Source organism: Canis aureus, chromosome 21, assembly GCF_053574225.1.
Source record: "Canis aureus isolate CA01 chromosome 21, VMU_Caureus_v.1.0, whole genome shotgun sequence".
Lineage (NCBI taxonomy): Eukaryota > Metazoa > Chordata > Mammalia > Carnivora > Canidae > Canis > Canis aureus.
This window is the reverse complement of record NC_135631.1, coordinates 6,644,633-6,662,216: the sequence shown is the minus strand read 5'-3', so window position 1 is coordinate 6,662,216 and position 17,584 is coordinate 6,644,633. Positions and strand designations below refer to the sequence as shown.

Here is a 17,584-nt window from a genome sequence, read left to right as displayed (position 1 = left end):
ATTTATTTATGATAGTCACACAGAGAGAGAGAGAGAGGCAGAGACACAGGCAGAGGGAGAAGCAGGCTCCATGCACCGGGAGCCCGACATGGGATTCGATCCCGGGTCTCCAGGATCACGCCCTGGGCCAAAGGCAGGCGCTAAACCGCTGCACCACCCAGGTTTCCCTGAAGAGAGTTATTAACTGAATTATGATGCTGCTGTAGAAGGGGACACTGTGTAGTCACTGAAATGGTGTTTAAATCAATGTATGTGGGAAATACTCATAATATTGATGAGTAATAAAAACAAGTAGTTAAACTGATTACTGATATTGATAACTAACAAAAACACACTGAAACAGTGTATAGAATATGATCTTGTTTTTGTTTGTGTATAATATGTAATTGAACAACATATGTTTATTTCAGTATGCATAGTTTTAGAAAGTCTGAAATATGTTCACCAAATGGTCATATGTGGAATTCTGAGTGATTATAATTTTTTTCTTTTTGCTTATTGATATCCAAAAACTTGTCTTCAACAAATGTGATTTACTTGTATAAAGATAAAATTTTTAAAAAGACATTTATGAGCCAGAATCAGTAGACTTGAAAACTCCTTAGGTGTGGGGAAAGGTAACTATCAGAAGGGACTCGGGATAATGTTAGCCATGGATGGCCCCATGGATGTAGAGAGGGAGCATAGCTTGAACAGAGAGGGGTGGGAGAAGATTGCAAGTTAAAGGCCAGACACACTGAATTGGAGGTAAAAATGTCTGACAGGAAGTTGAAAATGTGTTTCTGGAACATAAGAGTGTCACAGCAGCTGAGACAGACGTGCAGTGAAGAGGTCCTTTCATCCCCAGTAAGGAGGTTGTTGATTGCTTTTGAGAGCCAGTGGGGCAGAGAAGAAAGTTGGAGTGAGGTAGAATAAAAGGTGAATGGGTGACGAGGATGGATAAGCAGCAGATGTAGATAATCCTTTCATGATGTTAGTGGAAGAATAAAATGAGTATTTTAGGGTAAGAGAGTAGGTTTGATGATAAAGATTTAAAAATCTTCAACATAAAGTTGAAAAAAGTGAAGGGCAAGAGTTAATAAATCAAATCATTCAGCAAAGTATGTAGAACAAGAGAAGAATTGTGCCTGGCCTGGACCTCAGTGAATAAGGGTAGTTTGGGTATAAAATTCTGGATTGTTGGTTTTCCTTTCAGAGCTTTGAAGATACTGTTTTTACTATTTCCCGTTATTTCTTTTTTTTTTTTCCCATTATTTCTAACAATAAGTAAGCTGCCAGTCTAGATAATCTGTCTTTTTCTCTCTGAGGCTTTTAACATTTCCCTTCTATCTTTTCTTTTTTCTCTGTATTTATCTTTTTGGGGGCTCGTTAAGTTTTTGAAGTCAGAGGATCCACAACTTTCAACAGTTCTGGAACATTCACAGGCATCCTCATTCCACAGCCTCTTACCTTAGTTCTCTTCTGTCCTGTAATGCTGATCTGCCATTTGCTAGTCCTTCTAACTATGCACCATTCCTCTTAACCTCTTTTCTGTGTTTTTAATCCCTTTGTCTTTTATGATGTGCCTCAATCTAATTTCTTTATCTTTCAGTTTATCCTTTCTTGCTTTTAATTTAGTTATTATTTTTATCCATATTATATACACATAGAGGTTTTTAAATTATATATATATTTATATTTAAAATATTTTATTTATTCATAAGACACACAGAGAGAGGCAGAGACATAGGCAGATGGAGAAGCAGGCTTCCTGCATGGAGCCTGATGCAGGACTCAATCTCAGGACCCCAGGATCAACCTCAGCCAAAGGCAAATGCTCAACTGCTGAGCCACCCACGTGCCCCTATTTTTATCTTTTTTAAAGATTTTGTTTTTAAGTAACCTCTATGTCCAACATGGGGCTCGAACTCACAATCAAGATCAAGAGTTGCACACTCCATAAACTGAGCCAGCCAAGCACTCTACACACAGAGTTTTAAAAGCCAAGTAATTATGTAAGACTTGTGACAAAGAATGGTAGCTCCCTGACAATTGTCCATTATTTTTTGATCTCCAGGAATTGTCAACACTTTAAACAGAATCTTTTAATATTTCCACATATGTAAATAATATGCCTGCTTTGCTAACTTCTTGACTTTTCTATTTGGGCATAATCTTATTTTAGCATCATGGAAGATGTGGGTTTGGCTCTGTTTCCTCCCCCCTCAACACACACACACACACACACACACACACACACACACACACATTTCCCACATCCAGACATTAGAAATGTGTGGTTAGATCAGTAGTGTTTATATTTCACAACTAGGAAAACACTACTCACTGCTAGACCTTGATTAATTTCCTTTCCTGAACTTCTCCATCTTTTCCTTTGAGTTAGTAGTTGGTACTTAGCTTTCTGTGTACATGGCATTAATTTAACTCTGAACTGCCCTCTGGGTGTATAGCTGTCTTCCCACCATGCTCAGATCTGCTACATACTAGGCTGTGTTGTCAGAGGAAGCCTTTCTCAGAGCCATTTGCCTGCCCCACTCTGGATGGGATGGCTTCCAGGCCTGATGGACAGCTCTGACCATGGACTCTCCCTCTGCCACCACACCAAGGGCTTCCTTTGCTTCCTTCTCAGGTTTGATTCCCTGATTCCTGGATCCCAATCATCTCCCTCATTTGACTCACTGCATCATTTGATGCAGCACATCCTCCAAGAACATCCTGAGAGAGGGTGCACAGAGATTATCTTTCCAGAACCCCCATGTCTAAACCTGCCCGAATATGTCCTCACACCTAGACAATTATTTTGGATTGGATAGTTATTTAGATTTCCAATTTCAGTTCGATTTTAAATGTTGAATTTTTCTGCAGAATTTTGAAGGTTTTGTTGCATTCTTCTAGTTTTCACTACTGCTATTGAAATTTTGATAGTATCTTTGTTCTTGCCCCTTGTGTGAAACCTGCTTTATTCTTTCTGGAGCCTTGTAGGATCCTCTCTTTGTTCTCTGTGCTTTTTTTTTTTTTTTTTTTTTTTTTTTAATTTTATTTTATTTATTATAGTCACACACAGAGAGAGAGAGAGGCAGAGACATAGGCAGAGGGAGAAGCAGGCTCCATGCACCGGGAGCCCGACGTGGGATTCGATCCCGGGTCTCCAGGATCGCGCCCTGGGCCAAAGGCAGGCGCTAAACCGCTGCGCCACCCAGGGATCCCAGTTCTCTGTGCTTTGAAACTGGATAGTGAAGTCTTGCTTTGCGACTATCTCACCTCTTGTGCTGGACACTTGGCAGTCTTTTTAGTCTGCAAACACATGCCAGATCTCTAATTACATAAATCTTGGACTTAGGAAACAGATTCTACATTTTTCTTTCTCCTGTTGTTTTTACTTCCCTTTTTGGGGGGTGGAGGGCAGGGGTCCTACTTTTCATATCTTCTGTTAAGATAATGCTCTCTGTGATTACTCCCCCCCCCCAAACATCATTTTTATACTCTGTTTTTTTAAGTATAATTTTCTTGCCTCTTAATCTGTCTAAGGCTGCTAGTGCTCACACACACACACACACACACACACACACACACACACCCCGAGTTTCCTTTCCCTAAACAGTGTGTTTTTTTGGGCTTCTTGTCTTTCATGTCAGGTTTCCTGAAATATCTGCAGATCTCTGGCTGTCACTCCACTCACATTTAAGAATGAGGCATAAGCTTCCTGGGGACTCTTGGTGGTATGACTAAGCCATCTTTTGGGGGACTCACTGTGGGGCTCTTTCTCTCTGTATTCTGTCTTGGTCTGGTTGGCGTCCTGAAAGAAGGCTTTTCCACTGTGGCGCTAGGATTCTAGGGGTCAAGGAGAAGAAATCCTCAGGTCTCAATATTCACCTTTCCTCCTTTGGTTCATTGTGATACCCACCCGTCCTCAACTGTTTTACCCCAGAAAGTAATTTCAGTATCTTGCTACAGTGGTGGAGAGAAGGGTGCTGGAAAGGGGAGGAGCCTGGGGGTTCTAAAGAGAACTTCAACCAGTTCTCTTCTCATCCTACCCTCCTGCACTCCACTCCAGAGCAGACTGCAACTGCTGCATCCGAGTCTTCAGAGCTGCTTCTGCTTCTTCCCTCTCTCCTGATGGGCCAGGGTTCAGGATTCTTCAGTCTGTCATTTATAACTCTCTCCCCTCTGCTTCCCAGCCTCCAAATTTCTGTCATCTCTTCCTTCTTCTGTCCATCCCAGGGGTCAGGAAGCCTTAGGAGACACACTCATATTACCCCTGTGCTTCAGAGAGGGATGTATCTCCACTCCTTCCATGAAGTAGATTTGTGGAGAGGTTGCCTTTCAAGGATCCATGCTTTACATGGTGCGGGTGTTGGGGGGCTCTCTGGTGCAACTCCTCTCATAGTCCTGACTCGGTGTCCTGTCTCCTGCATGAGCAGGCTCTGAGTCACCAGGGACCTGCAGATGCCCCAGGACAAAACTTAGCAGCTACAGAACTCTTCCCTCTAGGTGCATAGTTTTTTCTTTATTTTACCTCTGATAATCTCTTTTACTTTCTTTTGGCTTGACATGCATTTTAAAATATTATTTTAAAAAATTGAAACAAATGTTAAAAGAATAACGTTTAGGAATTCTGTGGGGACTTTTACATACAGTAAGGTTTCTAGAGATATCTATCTGGTCTACCACGTTGCCAGACATTGGCCTTCCTGGCATCACACAGCACTGTAAAGGAAGCATGTCTATGGGATGTCCTGAGCTCCCCTGGGTGGCCCCTTGAGACTGGTAGGTTGGATGCCACGACTTCCATTTTATAGCTCAAGATGCTGAATGACAAATAACCTATATCAGTTAACATGGGGACCTGGTGGCAGAGCTGACATGAGAAACCTGGATTTGAAGCTCTTTTCAATGACTCATGCTCTCAGGAGGGAGCAATGTGGGTCTTCTCCAGTCACGAACGGAAGCTGTGGAGTGGCTGATGAACTCCCGAAACCTCCCTGGGGTTCAGGTTATAGGTAAGATATTGGGAGTCCTTGCCTTAACACTGAATTTTTACATGAGTTGAGAAACATGTCATATCCCTGCCCACACTGAACCATTTGAGCCACAGGCCTATAAATGCCTCTGTTCTGCAGCATGAGAGCAGGAGTCTTACAAGAGCACAGCTGTAGACAGCTGATGGTTTTTCAAGGAACACCGTTTCTGTCACCGAGTAATACCTTTATGACCTCCAGAATCCCAGGGCACAGTGGACACATTTGGGGACAAATTCTGCTAAAAAAGCTGTTCTGCAGAATCTGAGTTCCCCAACAGCACTTTTATTATAAGAGAATATGACAGCAGTCACTTCGTACGTGTGTTTCTTCCACCATCCGTCTCTTCCCCCATAGGTCAACAGGGAGTGGAAGTAAGATCAAGCCCAAGCCACATTCAGCCTCCAGGCCCCATTAGTTTTCACTCATAGTCAATGTCTGGCCAGGAAGAGAACTCAGCTTCAGTTGTGTGGGTGGACTGGGAGTGGTGGTGGTTGATGGTGTCTGCCTGCCAGTGCTCCAGCACTGGTAGTGCTCCTGGGAGAGATTCAGTGGGCACCTAGGGACAGGAGGCAATGGACAACAAGGGACAGGATCCAGGAAATTGTTTTGCTCTGCAAACTCCTATATTATGAAACCAGTGGTTTTAACTGGTTTCTCTTTCTCCTCTGTCACGGGAGAGCATCATCCCAGGTGTTGTAGCTTTCATAAAAAAGGAGTCAGAATCATCTAAATAAAAGTTGTACTGAACTACAGCATGTTGGCAGGCTCTTTTCCTATGTGGGTGCTATTGTCATTTGCTCATGCCATCCACACCTTTGACACACTGTGTTGTTGCTTCACAGGTACTGTGATTGCTTTGCCAGTGGGGACTTTTGCAACAACTGCAACTGTAATAATTGTTGTAACAATCTACATCACGAAATCCAACGGTTTAAGGCCATTAAGGTAACAATTTTTCCACTAAATACATGCATTCTAAAAGTGTTTTAAAGTGCTTAAGATATGGGGTGTCTGGGTGGCTCATTAGGTTGAGCGTCTGACTCTTGATTTTGGCTCAGGTCATAATCCCAGAGTTGTGGATCCAAGCACTACACTGGGCTCTGTGCTCAGCACAGAGTCTGCTTGAGGTTCTCTCTCTCCCTCTTCCCTTTCCCCTGCTCACACACTCCCTCTCTTTCTCTAAAAATAATTTTTTTTAAAAAGTGCTTGAGATATTCATAAAGCTATCATCTCCAGAGACTCCCAACTGATTTCAATATTGGGAAAACCCAAAGTGTTGATGAGTATACACTGAGTAGGATTCTTCCTGAAGGTGGCCGTGGACAAGAGCTGTAAGGAGTTAGCAGCCAGAGAAAGATCTTTATTCTCTACCATGTGGGATGACTTCAGTGGCACAGCACTGTTGGAAGGTTCTGATTTCAGAATGTACAAATGTCCACTTTGTCTTGTGTTGGGGTTTAGAGATTTGGGTCCTGTCATGTAGTACATAAGCCTGAGCTTGAGGAGCGTAGCCTGAGAGGTGTAGAAAGTCTGCTGTTCAGAGAACTGGGTAGAGGTTCTCAGCCACAACTCATGTCTAATTTTTATTCTCCATAGCTCTCAGGTAAGGGGAGAATTTGGACTTTCCTCAAGGGGCCAGCAGCAACTCTGGCAGCCCTGCGCTTGCTAACAGCTACATACAGGAACCTGCAGTTTTCATCCCTTCTTGTAGGCATAAAAGATCATTAAAGAAGGGAGGATGGGTAGGCATGGGGCCACCAGCCTGCTCTGGGGGCATATTTTGGTGCCCCTTATTTGCAAAGGGCAATGAAGGACTATCCCATGTAGACTTGAGACTGTCATGCTGTCTCGTGGTTGGTCTGTTTTGTTTCTACAATAATTTAATTCTCCTCTTGAATTACAGATAAATCACTTGAAAATATCTTACCCATTTTGATATAGCCAGATCCAGGGGACAGAAGAAAATTTTGATGCCTCTAAACTTTAGTAGTGTAGCATTTTCTTCAGGGTTAAAGGATTGTCTATCATTGGATGTATATAAGTTTTATTTAAAAAGTGTTGGCATTTTCAAGAATTGCTGGTAGGAACATAAGTTGGTACAAGCACTTGGGGAGGTTGTTTGACAATAGCCTCTAAAGATGAACCTTGGTACATGCTATGATCCAGCAGTTTCCTTCCTGAAAACAGAGACAATAAAAATGAGTGCATGCGTCGACCACAGACACACACAGTAGCCCCACCCTGGAAACGACCCAGTGTCCATGTATCGTATGGCGGACTACTACACACTAGTGAAGAAGGCAGTCCCACCATGCACTGCACGTGGATAAGTCCCGTGGGCACTGTGCTGCTGAAGGAAGCCGGGCACAACAGGGTACACCACAGGGGCCCACACACAGTGAAAGCAGTGGAGGTCAGCACCGTGGCTCCCACTGGGGTGTCAATGGGTACCAGTCCTGGGAGTTCCTGGGGGCTGGACTACCCTCCAGTCTGAGCTGGGCAGAGGTTACACAGGGCACACTGGTGCTCTGTTCATCATGCTCCACCCCACGGATGGGTGCATTCCCTGCCCCTCACCTTCCATAGCAGCCTCACTTGAGGCCAGTGCTGTCCAAAGGACCTTCTGTGGTGATGGGAAGGCCTTGTGTCAGACAGCGCAGACCCTAGCCATTAATCTGTACGAGGAGAGCAAAGGGCAGGGGGTGCTACTGTGTTCCTCAAATTGCATCAAATCACTTCATTAATAAAAACATGCACACATTTGTCTGTCTAGATGGATCATAGAAAGATACATAAAAAGAGTTAAACCAGCCAGGATAAAAAGCTGAGCATGTTGTGTGAGCAAGGCGTGGCCCGGTGGCCGAGTGTCTGGGCTGGGTTAAGCATAGGGAGAGGGATTCGAATCGATCACTGGCCATTTATTACTTAACCTCTTGCCCTTGATTTCTTCATCTGTGAGACAGAAACAATAGTATTTATTCCCCAAGGCTGCGGTGAGGATTAAGGGAAAAAGTGCACATAAATCGCATAGAAGGGTGCCTGGAACACAATCAGTGTTTAATAAATGTGAGCACCATGGCCCCAGCTGTCTCAGGAAAAAAGTACACAAGAAATGCTGGAAAGGAAATAGAGCCACACGGACACAGTCATTTTCTTTGAGTCTTTAATATCCAGTTATTTTGCAATAAGCATGTCTGACTTTGAAACTCAGGAAAAAAACAATGCCTTTTACAGTGTAAAAGAATTAAATGAAACAAGAAGGGGACACACTTTCTTTTTTTTTTTTTTTTAAGACTTTATGTATTTAATCACAAGAGACACACAAAGAGGCAGAGACACAGGCAGAGAGAGAAGCAGGCTCCCTGCAAGGAGCCCATTACAGGACTCCATCCCAGGACCCCGGGATCACGACCTGAGCTGAAGGCAGATGCTCAACCACTGAGCCACCCCAGCATCCGGGGATGCACTTTAACTATGGAAGGACACACTGCCTCATGTGGCTCTTTCTTTGTTTATTTTATTTTATTTAAATTCAATTAATTAACATGTAATGTATTATTAGTTTCAGAGATAGAGTTCAGTGATTCATCACTTGCATGTAACACCCAGTGTTCATCCCATCACATGCCCTCCTTCATGCCCATCCTCCAGTTACCCTGTCCCCCCACACTCCCCTCCAGCAACCCTCAGTTTTTTTTCCCTATGATTGAGAATCTCTCATGGTTTGTCTCCCTCTCTGAATTCATCTTATTTTATTTTAACCTCCCTTCCCCTGTGCTCCTCTGTTTTGTTTCTTAAATTCCACATATGAGTGAAACTGTATGATAATTGTCTTTCTCTGATGGACTTACTTCACTCAGCATAATACCCTCCAGCTCCATCCACGTGGTTGCAAATGGTGAGATTTCATCCTTTTTGACGACTGACTGATAGTCCACTGTGCTGTGTGGCTCTTCTAAAGCAGCAACTGGATTAACACAGCAGACAAATGAACTTTCACTGAATGTTGTTCAACTTTCACTGAATGTTGTTTTTAAATAAAAGGTACATCTTGATGGAGTTTTGTGTTTTCTGCCTTAGGCATGTCTTGATCGAAATCCAGAAGCTTTCCAGCCAAAAATTGGGAAAGGGAAGTTGGGAGATGTGAAGCCTCGGCATAACAAAGGCTGTAACTGCAGGCGCTCAGGCTGTCTTAAAAATTACTGCGAGTGCTACGAGGTGAGCCCCCCACCCCACCCCCCAGGGCCCTGGGCTCAGTGACACAGCAGATGTACCCACAGTTCCTCCGGGAGGCTGGCACCTGCTTCGGGCCCACTGCATGGCCCTGCCCACTCTGCCACAGCACTTCGGGAGCTCCCAGAGGTGGGCCTTGCCTCTTGCTCGCAGAGCTTTGTCTCTGGGCTGGCACTCAGAGACCACAGTGGACAGTGGGCCTTGGCTGGCGGACAGCACACGTCGTGGTGCAGAGCCGCCCGTGGACCAGAGCGTGTGCCTGCTCCTCACAGACCCACTGGGGCGGAGAGGCTTGCTCTCTCTCTTCATCTTCCCTCTTCTTTCTTGGTGTTGAAGAAAAGCGAGGGAGAGGAGGGAAGAGCTCTCAGACCTCAGCTGCAAAGCAGCCAGGTAACTCTTCCTTAAAAAGCTCTCCTTTGGTTTGCTTGAGGTCTTTGCAGGGGGTGGAGTGGGGGGGAGGCACCTGTGAATTTTACTTTTAAAAGGTTGTCACAGATGATTGGGCTTGAGAAGAGTCCTCGTGATTCGGGGGACACATGTTGGAAGGCCTGAGTAAGCAGGCCAAGCAATCCCCCAGCTGGGATTGTGAGAATGCAAAGTCGTGCAGAGATACAGAATTCAAACAGTGAGGCACCTCCCCAGCGAAGCAGTTTTCAGATGCACTGACAGCATCCCTGCCTGCTCTTCACAGTACCCTCCCTGCTGCCTGTACCCTCCCTGCTGCCTGAGACAGAGAGCAGGCTCACTTTCTGGAGGCTGAGCCTCTGCCAGGCAGCAGCCCACATGAGGTGCAGCTGTCCTGTAGTCTCCAGAGGGGACTGGAGATCCTGAAAAGCCTCTTGCTCAAAACAGCCAGAGGTGCAGAGTAGAACACAATAGATACCCTTCGATGTGCATCTCTGAGCTGACGAGATCTGAGGGACAGCCCTAGCAGCTGAAAGAAAGAGGGAGCCACAGCAGTTGGCAGGGCCAGCTTTCAGACTGCCCGGTGGCATGTGTAAGCAAGGGGTTGGGCCCTGGCTTGCCAGGCATGCTCCCTGTGGCAAGAAACGAATTCCACCCACAAGTAAGCAGCAAGGCCTCCCCTCACACCCACTCAAGGCCTGCCTTCGGTGGGTTTCAGCCTCTACCCACCTACACATTCCCCACAAGAGCAGAGCCAGCATGACATGGGCCCACCTAGGAGATGCTGCAGGCTCGATTCCAGACCACAAAGCAACAGAGCAAATACCGCATCCAAGCCAGTCAGATGAAGTTTTTGGCTTCCCAGTGAAGATAAAAGTCCTGCTTACAGGACACTGCAGTCTATTAGGTGTACAGTAGCATTAGGTCTAAAAAACAAGGCGCGTACCTTCATTAAAAAACCCTAATTATTCCCTGAGCTCTTAGTTACCATCACTGGACACAGATCATAGCAAACATAAGAATAACGAAAGGTTTGAAATGTTGAGATAATTACCAAAATGTGACTGAGACACAAAGTGAGCAAATACTGTTGGAAAAATTGTGTCAACAGGCTTGCTGGACACAGGTTGCCACAGACCTCCCGTGTGTGAGAACCACATTGTCTATGACATGCAGTGAAGTGAGGTGAGCTGAGAGAGCTAGAATCTTATGACCCATGACACAGTCAGGGGGCAGCACTCTGCTGGCATCCCCTGCAGAGAAGGGAGAGTGACCCCCTCTCTGCTCGGGACTCATGCTCACACTCACATGCCAGCCTTCCAAATCCCCTCCCTGTGTTTGGTGTGAAAATTGCAGATTAAACACACACACACACACACACACACACACACACACACAGGGTTACCTAAGGTCCACATAGAATGTGTTGTTTTTTGATGAATTATAGTGCAGTCTGATTTTATTGAAGTATTTTATGTTACCAGGCCAAAATTATGTGTTCTTCTATTTGCAAATGCATTGGTTGCAAAAATTATGAAGAAAGCCCAGAACAGAAAACACTAATGAACATGCCCAACTATATGGAAATTGGAGGGTTTGAAGGCAACCATCATTTGTCACCAACTAAATTCTCAGGACTACCAAAATTCAGAAAAGATAGGTAGGTACTGTGAAAAGATAGGTAGGTACTCCAAAGAGGGGAAACAGGTTAATTTGAGGACAGTTAATCTCTACACCGGAAAGAAAGTGTGTGTGTCCATGGGGTGGGCATGAGGGATGGGGCGGAAGCAGCAGCTCCCCTGCTTGACCAGCCTTAGGTCCCACTCTGTGTTTCCTGGGGGGGCCCACTGCTGAGACTGCTCTGTCCATCGGTCTTCCTGGGCTGTTACCCGTTTTGTGCACAAGCAGAAGGGCCTTGCAGGGACTGTTGATAGGCCACTGCCCTTGGGCAGTGAGGCCACAATCTCAAGACAGAGACACACAGACCTGAAGTACTCCTTACCATATGAAGTGACAGCGTGCCTACTGTGTCCCTTACTGGAGGGTTCATGGATCTCACAGTAGGTGGATAGTGTCCCATTTAACTATTCCGAGGCCATACTATAATCCTAGCAGATCTCAAAGGTTGAGTGATAATTTTACTATATACTAGACTAGATTTATCCATTAAAAAAAATGGCTTTCAACTCAATACCATGAATGAAATCATGAAAAAGCACCAGATATCATTAATTCATATAATTCTGCAAAGCCAAGTTTATGCTTATTTGGTCAGAGACATCAGAAAAACCATCACTGTGACCTGCAAAGGTCTTTATCAGTAAACATTTACCAGATGTGGCTTCATCTTCTGTGAAGGGGCAAGCGAACATGTTATCTCCTGGCACCGGGACGCTGTGTGTCAGGCTGAATGTGATGGAGCCTCCACATGCTGGAGTCTGGCCTCAAAATACTGTGACTCTTGACCCAAGGGCAGCCCTATTCCTTGAGCTTCAGCAAAAGTCGTTGTGTGTTGTCTGTCTAGAGAGATTTCAACCAATTCCAACTCCTGTGTCTATTTCCATAATCCAATACTTTTTAAGACTATAGGAAGTTTTCCAGAACTTCTGCAGTCTGAGCACTGCTTGGGCAAGTGTCTAGCTAAGCCAGGTTGCCCCTCGAGCCCAGCGGGGGCGCATGGACAGTCTTGTATGATATGGTCTTGCCACCTTTGGGAACCTGGTTAAGAGTTCTAAGGGGCGTTGGGAGGGGAGGCCAGGCTGACAGTGTCCCTCCAACGGGGCAAGTCCCCAGAGCCCTTTGGCATCCTGGAGTGCCAGATGCCCCTGGGGAGGATGGGGCTGACACTAGGACACTGGCTTTCCTGAGCGTACATATTCTGCTCGGAGTTTGGACCAGGCTGCATGGCTCACCTGTAAGGCTTATCTCAATCTGAGATTCCTGCTTCCACCGCTGCACAGCCCACCAGCGTGATGCAGTAGCCCCGGTGCCTCTGAATGTTGTAGTGGATCTAACTTTGAGGATATTCAGAATCTGCTGTGAGAAGGAATGTCAAGAGGTAGACCGTTGCCTGTGCTCTGTGTTACTCTTCTGAAAGCAGTCCTTCATATTGTCACAGTTTCCAACATTAGGAAGATACCATTCGATTTTACTGGTGACGTTCTTTAAAATACCATGACAAGGACGTCCCCTTGAACATATAAGATATTTAAAATGTGGAGCTGAGGACGGTGGCCTGTAACTGCTCTGTTTCTGCCAGGCAGTCTTCCTCGTGCATCTCCTGGGAGGTGGTGGAGGCCACGTGCGCCTGCCTGCTGGCTCAGGGTGAAGAGGCCGAGAAGGAGCACTGCTCCGAGTGCTTGGCGGAGCAGATGATCTTGGAGGAGTTCGGGAGGTGCTTATCACAGATTCTCCGGATTGAGTTTAAATCCAAAGGGTTGAAAATTGAGTAGCGTTACAGCATGGTAAAATCTGAATGCACATAGATTTTGCTTCAATATTCTAAGGGAAAGAAATCTATAGTTGAGAGGTGGTTTGAGGAACACGAGGCCGGGTTTGCATCAATGGCTGTGTCACTGAGGTCAGGCTTTCCCTCTGCATCCGGGTGCCAAGGGGATTTACTCAGAGTGGGTGAGGGTCTTGGTGATCAACGGCTTTTGAGGAAGCACAGACACAACTAACCGTTGTTGTCTGGCCCTGGAGAGAGAGCATGGATTCCTGTGATGCTGGGAGGATTGTCTGTATTAACAATGAGGGATGGAGGGAGGAAGCAGGCTCTGGAGAGAAATAGCAGTTCATTGCCACTGGCTTCACCCAGTCTTGCAAATTTTCCTCTCGAGGCATCTCTGCCTAAAAAGCCATAATGATTTTTTACTAAAATTATTTTGAAATACTTTCTCCAGATGGGCTGCTAAGATACAGCGTAAAATCTCTCAACAGCCCTGAGTCCCTTGAGGAATTCCTGAGTGTGAACATTTTCCCAGAGTCACACAAATGCTCTGTCTCCCTTAGGGCCACCATGAAACACAGGCCGTAGGGTCATACTTATGGGGCTGAAATTTATCTAGTTTCTTGTGTGTTTTCATTTGAATGTGGAAAAGCTCTATTATCCAATTAACTTCTCCCTAATTACTGTTCTAATATTATTACTGTTTGTTAAAATATGGTTGAAGTAACTAGTTTGCAGAAGCCAGCAGGTAAGATTAGTTATTAAGTTGACTCTCTTTTAGTTCTTTTGAAAAAGCAAAATGGTTAAAATTTCAAATGTCTTCCATTGTTGTAATTAACTTAGTAACTATAAATATATCCATCCTGTTCTGTGTTTATGAATAGCATTGGCCCCTTAGAGTATGTTTAGAAAATTTACTTGCCAGCATAGCACCGGCATAAGCAAGGGGCCCAGCGGCTGGCTGGCGTTTAGTAGAGTTGTATTCGGAACAGCAAGTTCTGATGGGAAACCCTGGAGGGAGAGAAATAAACTTAATTCTTCACCATTTCAATTCCCCTTTGGCTCCTCCGGATGGAGATTCATGGTGCAGGCCAGAGGCAGAGGCCTGGGTGCCCCGGGGCTAGGGGCACTTTCAGCCCCCTGTGCATCTAGGAAGGGGTGGGAGGGGTGCTGCTGGAGGGGACCCGTCCACTCCACCCTCGGCGTTGGTGGGGTCCTGAACCAGGGCTTCCTGATCCCCTTCTTGGGGGGCGGCCTTTCCTCTGCGTCTGTCCTGAAATGCTGCCAGTGGCAATGTCTGCAGGGCCTTACCAGTCACTTCACATTTTCTAGGAGCCATATTTGAAAAAGTGAAGAGGAGTAGGTGAAATTTGTTTTAGCAATCTTTTATCTAACCCCATATATTCAAAACACTGTCATGTCACGTGTAATCAAAATAAAAATGATTGAGGTATTTCACATTCTTTTGTATGTACTACATCTTTGAAGTCCAGCGTGCATCTTACAGGCACATCTCTGCGCACACCTGGCACATTTTAGAGGCTCTGGAGCCGCATGGCACAGGTATGGAGGGAGGTAAAGGGAACACTGTTCTCCAGAACTATTCTGAGATAAAGAGCTGCCTATAGAGGTCCCGAAGCCAGGGGTGGTCACCTACAGAGCCCCAAGGAGGAAGATGAGCAACAGCCTTCGGGTCAGGGACCCAGCACTACCCAGGAGCTGGCCGGAGCCCAGGTTCGTGTGAGGCAGGGGACCTTTCGTGCCAGGCCAGGATACTCTGACTGTGGCCAGCTATACTGAGCGGGAGCCTGAAAATTAAGGGATGGCCCATCCCTGTGGAGTTTCTTGCCAGGGAGAATTTATTTATTTATTTTTAAAGATTTTATTTATTTATTCATGATAGTCACACAGAGAGAGAGAGAGAGGCAGAGACACAGGCAGAGGGAGAAGCAGGCTCCATGCAGGGAGCCCGACGTGGGATCCGATCCCAGGTCTCCAGGATCACGCCCCGGGCCAAAGGCAGGTGCCAAACCGCTGCACTACCCAGGGATCCCTGCCAGGGAGAATTTAGTAAGCCCATACAGCTTTTAGAAAATTCAGTATGATAAGTGAGAGCCAAGTAGAGCCGTGTATCAAACCAGTGTAATGCCCAAAGGTGACAGTTACATAGGATGACTTAAAGATCTAAAAGTACATCTTCTGGGATGCCTGGCTGGCTCAGTGGTTTAGTGCCTGCCTTCGGCTCAGGGCGTGATCCTGGAGTTCCAGGATTGAGTCCCACATCGGGCTCCTTGCATGGAGCCTGCTTCTCCCTCTGCCTCTCTCTCTGTGTATCTCTCATAAATAAATAAATAAAATCTTTTTAAAAATAAAAAAAGTACATCATCTGTTGCTGGTAAAGAGCCAAGGCCATTTTAAAACTATATAAAAATAAACATAGCATGCCTTGCTTCTGGATGTGGCTGTGCAAAATGAACTGCCTTGTAGCTCTCTCCTGTATCTACTAAGGCCGCCTCTGTGATTAGGGTGAGACTATCTGCTGGGTTTTCAGAGGGTTTTTTGGTGTCGTTCCTCCCCAAATGCAGCTTAGCTTAAAGCTTGCCTTTTCGAGAATCTGAAAAGAAGTCATAACATGACATGCTGAAAGAAAGCCGCTTCTCCCCTCAGAATAATAGTTAGACATGAGACAGGTGGCATATCCCCTCCACCAATCTATTCTCCATGTCTCTGGACACCAACTGGGTGTCCTAATATTACTCAATTTAGTTATGTCGCTAACTTCCTGGAGTTAGTGTCGGATGACCCAGGTTAAGGGCTCAGTCCCCGCACACTGTCCTCAACTTCAGACACCGGCCAGACACCAGTTGCAAGTACTGGGTCCTGAGGAAAACCCATACACTTCTGTCTGACTTGGCTGTAGTTGGAAGCTTCCGGGAACGCCTCTTTGGGTCTGAGAATCTGCTATAACAGCTCACAAAACTCAGGGAAACATTTTACTTGCTATTACCAGTTCATTGTAAAGGATATTGAAGGATTCATATGAGCAACCTGAGGATGAAGTACATAAGGCAAGGTTCAGGAGCGCACTCTGTCCCTGTGAAGCTTGGGGCGCCACCCTCTGGCCTGTGGTATTCACCAACCCCCAAACTCTGAACCCTGTATTTTAGGGATTTTTATGGTGGCTTCATGTCATAGGCACAATCAAGTATCAACTCAGCCTCTAGCCCCCTCTCCTCCTTGGAGCATGTGGCTTGGTCTTTCTGGTGACAAGCCCCCAGCCAGGAGCCCACCCAGAGTTGCCCCATTAGAACAAAGGCACTCCTACCACCCAAGAAATTACAAGGGCTTTATGAGCTCTATTAGGAAACAGCATAGAGACCAAATACATATTTCTATGTTGCACATGCTGAAAATTTTCCCTCAATTAACCACAAGCTTGTACCCAATACAGAAAACATGAGAACATAGGAAACGGAACCTTCTGCTGCCTGGGGAATCTGAGCAGAAACCTGTGTGTAGTCCTCTTCTTGGCTCTGAAGCTCTTCATCCCCTTACAAAACCCTGCACTAATTCCCTGAAGTTCCACTGAGTGTGGTCGAATTCCAGTGGGGTTGTGGCTTAAAACCACAAGAGATAAATTATTATGTGAACTAGGTGAGGACACTGATTGAGGGAAGTGAAGGTGGAAGTTTCTTCTAAGATGCAGATGGTGCCTGGGGAATCCGTGTGGGGAAGAGAAGAGCACTGGAGGGGCAGAGGCAGCTCCTGCTGCAGGGAGCTCTCCCCACAAAGGCCACCAGGCTCAGGAGGGCAGAGGTGACAACATCAGTCAAGTGCTGTCAGGGTTCCGAACTCTGGCCATTCCCATAGGTGTGCGGCCATATCTAGTTGTTTTCTGTTGCAATTCCCTGATGGCCCACGACCTGGAGCATCTTTTCATGTGCTTGCTTGCCTTGCCTTCTGTGTATCATTTTTAGCAACTTGTCTGCACAGGTCTTTTGCCCATCTTTAATTGGGTTCTTCATTTTCCTGTTGCTGAGTTTTAAGAGTTCTTTGTGTATTTTGGATAACAGTCCTTTATCATATATATATGCATTTTGCAAATATTTTCTTCCAGTCAGTGGCTTGTCTTCTCATTCTTTCAATAGTGATTTTGCAGAGCAGAAGTCTTAAATTTTAATGAAGTCCAGCTCATTAATTGTTCTTTTATGGATCGTGACTTTGGTGTTATATCTAAAAAGTCATGGCCATGCTCAAAGTCATCTAGATCTTCTGTGTTATGGGAGTTTTAGAGTGTTGCATTTTATGTTTATGTATATGGTTTACTTTGAGTTTCAATTTTTGTGAAGTGTGTAAGATGTGTCTAGATTCCCCCACCCTTTTCTTGCATGTGGTTGTCCAGCTGTTTCAGCAGTATTTCTTGAAAACACTGTTTTTGCTCCATTGTGCTGCTTTTGCTCCTTTGCCAAAGATCAGT

General features: G+C 45.5%; 1 protein-coding gene across 14 annotated transcripts in view; it reads left to right on the top strand.

The window, feature by feature from the left end:
* TESMIN (testis expressed metallothionein like protein) overlaps positions 1-14,565 on the top strand; it is a 40,739-nt gene extending 26,174 nt beyond the window's left edge. For 7 of the 14 annotated variants that reach the window (XM_077862699.1, XM_077862707.1, XM_077862701.1 and 4 more), the window contains 5 exons: positions 5,864-5,966; positions 9,102-9,239; positions 9,591-9,644; positions 11,144-11,319; positions 12,919-14,565. In XM_077862699.1, the coding sequence (XP_077718825.1) occupies positions 5,864-5,966; positions 9,102-9,239; positions 9,591-9,644; positions 11,144-11,319; positions 12,919-13,111 (664 nt within the window). In that variant the 3' untranslated portion in view covers positions 13,112-14,565. Of the gene's footprint in view, positions 1-5,863; positions 5,967-9,101; positions 9,240-9,590; positions 9,645-10,770; positions 11,098-11,143; positions 11,320-12,918 lie in introns of those variants that run through there. The other 7 variants (XM_077862702.1, XM_077862705.1, XM_077862704.1 and 4 more) reach the window with 6 other exon arrangements.
* Positions 14,566-17,584: the final 3,019 nt, after the last annotated feature.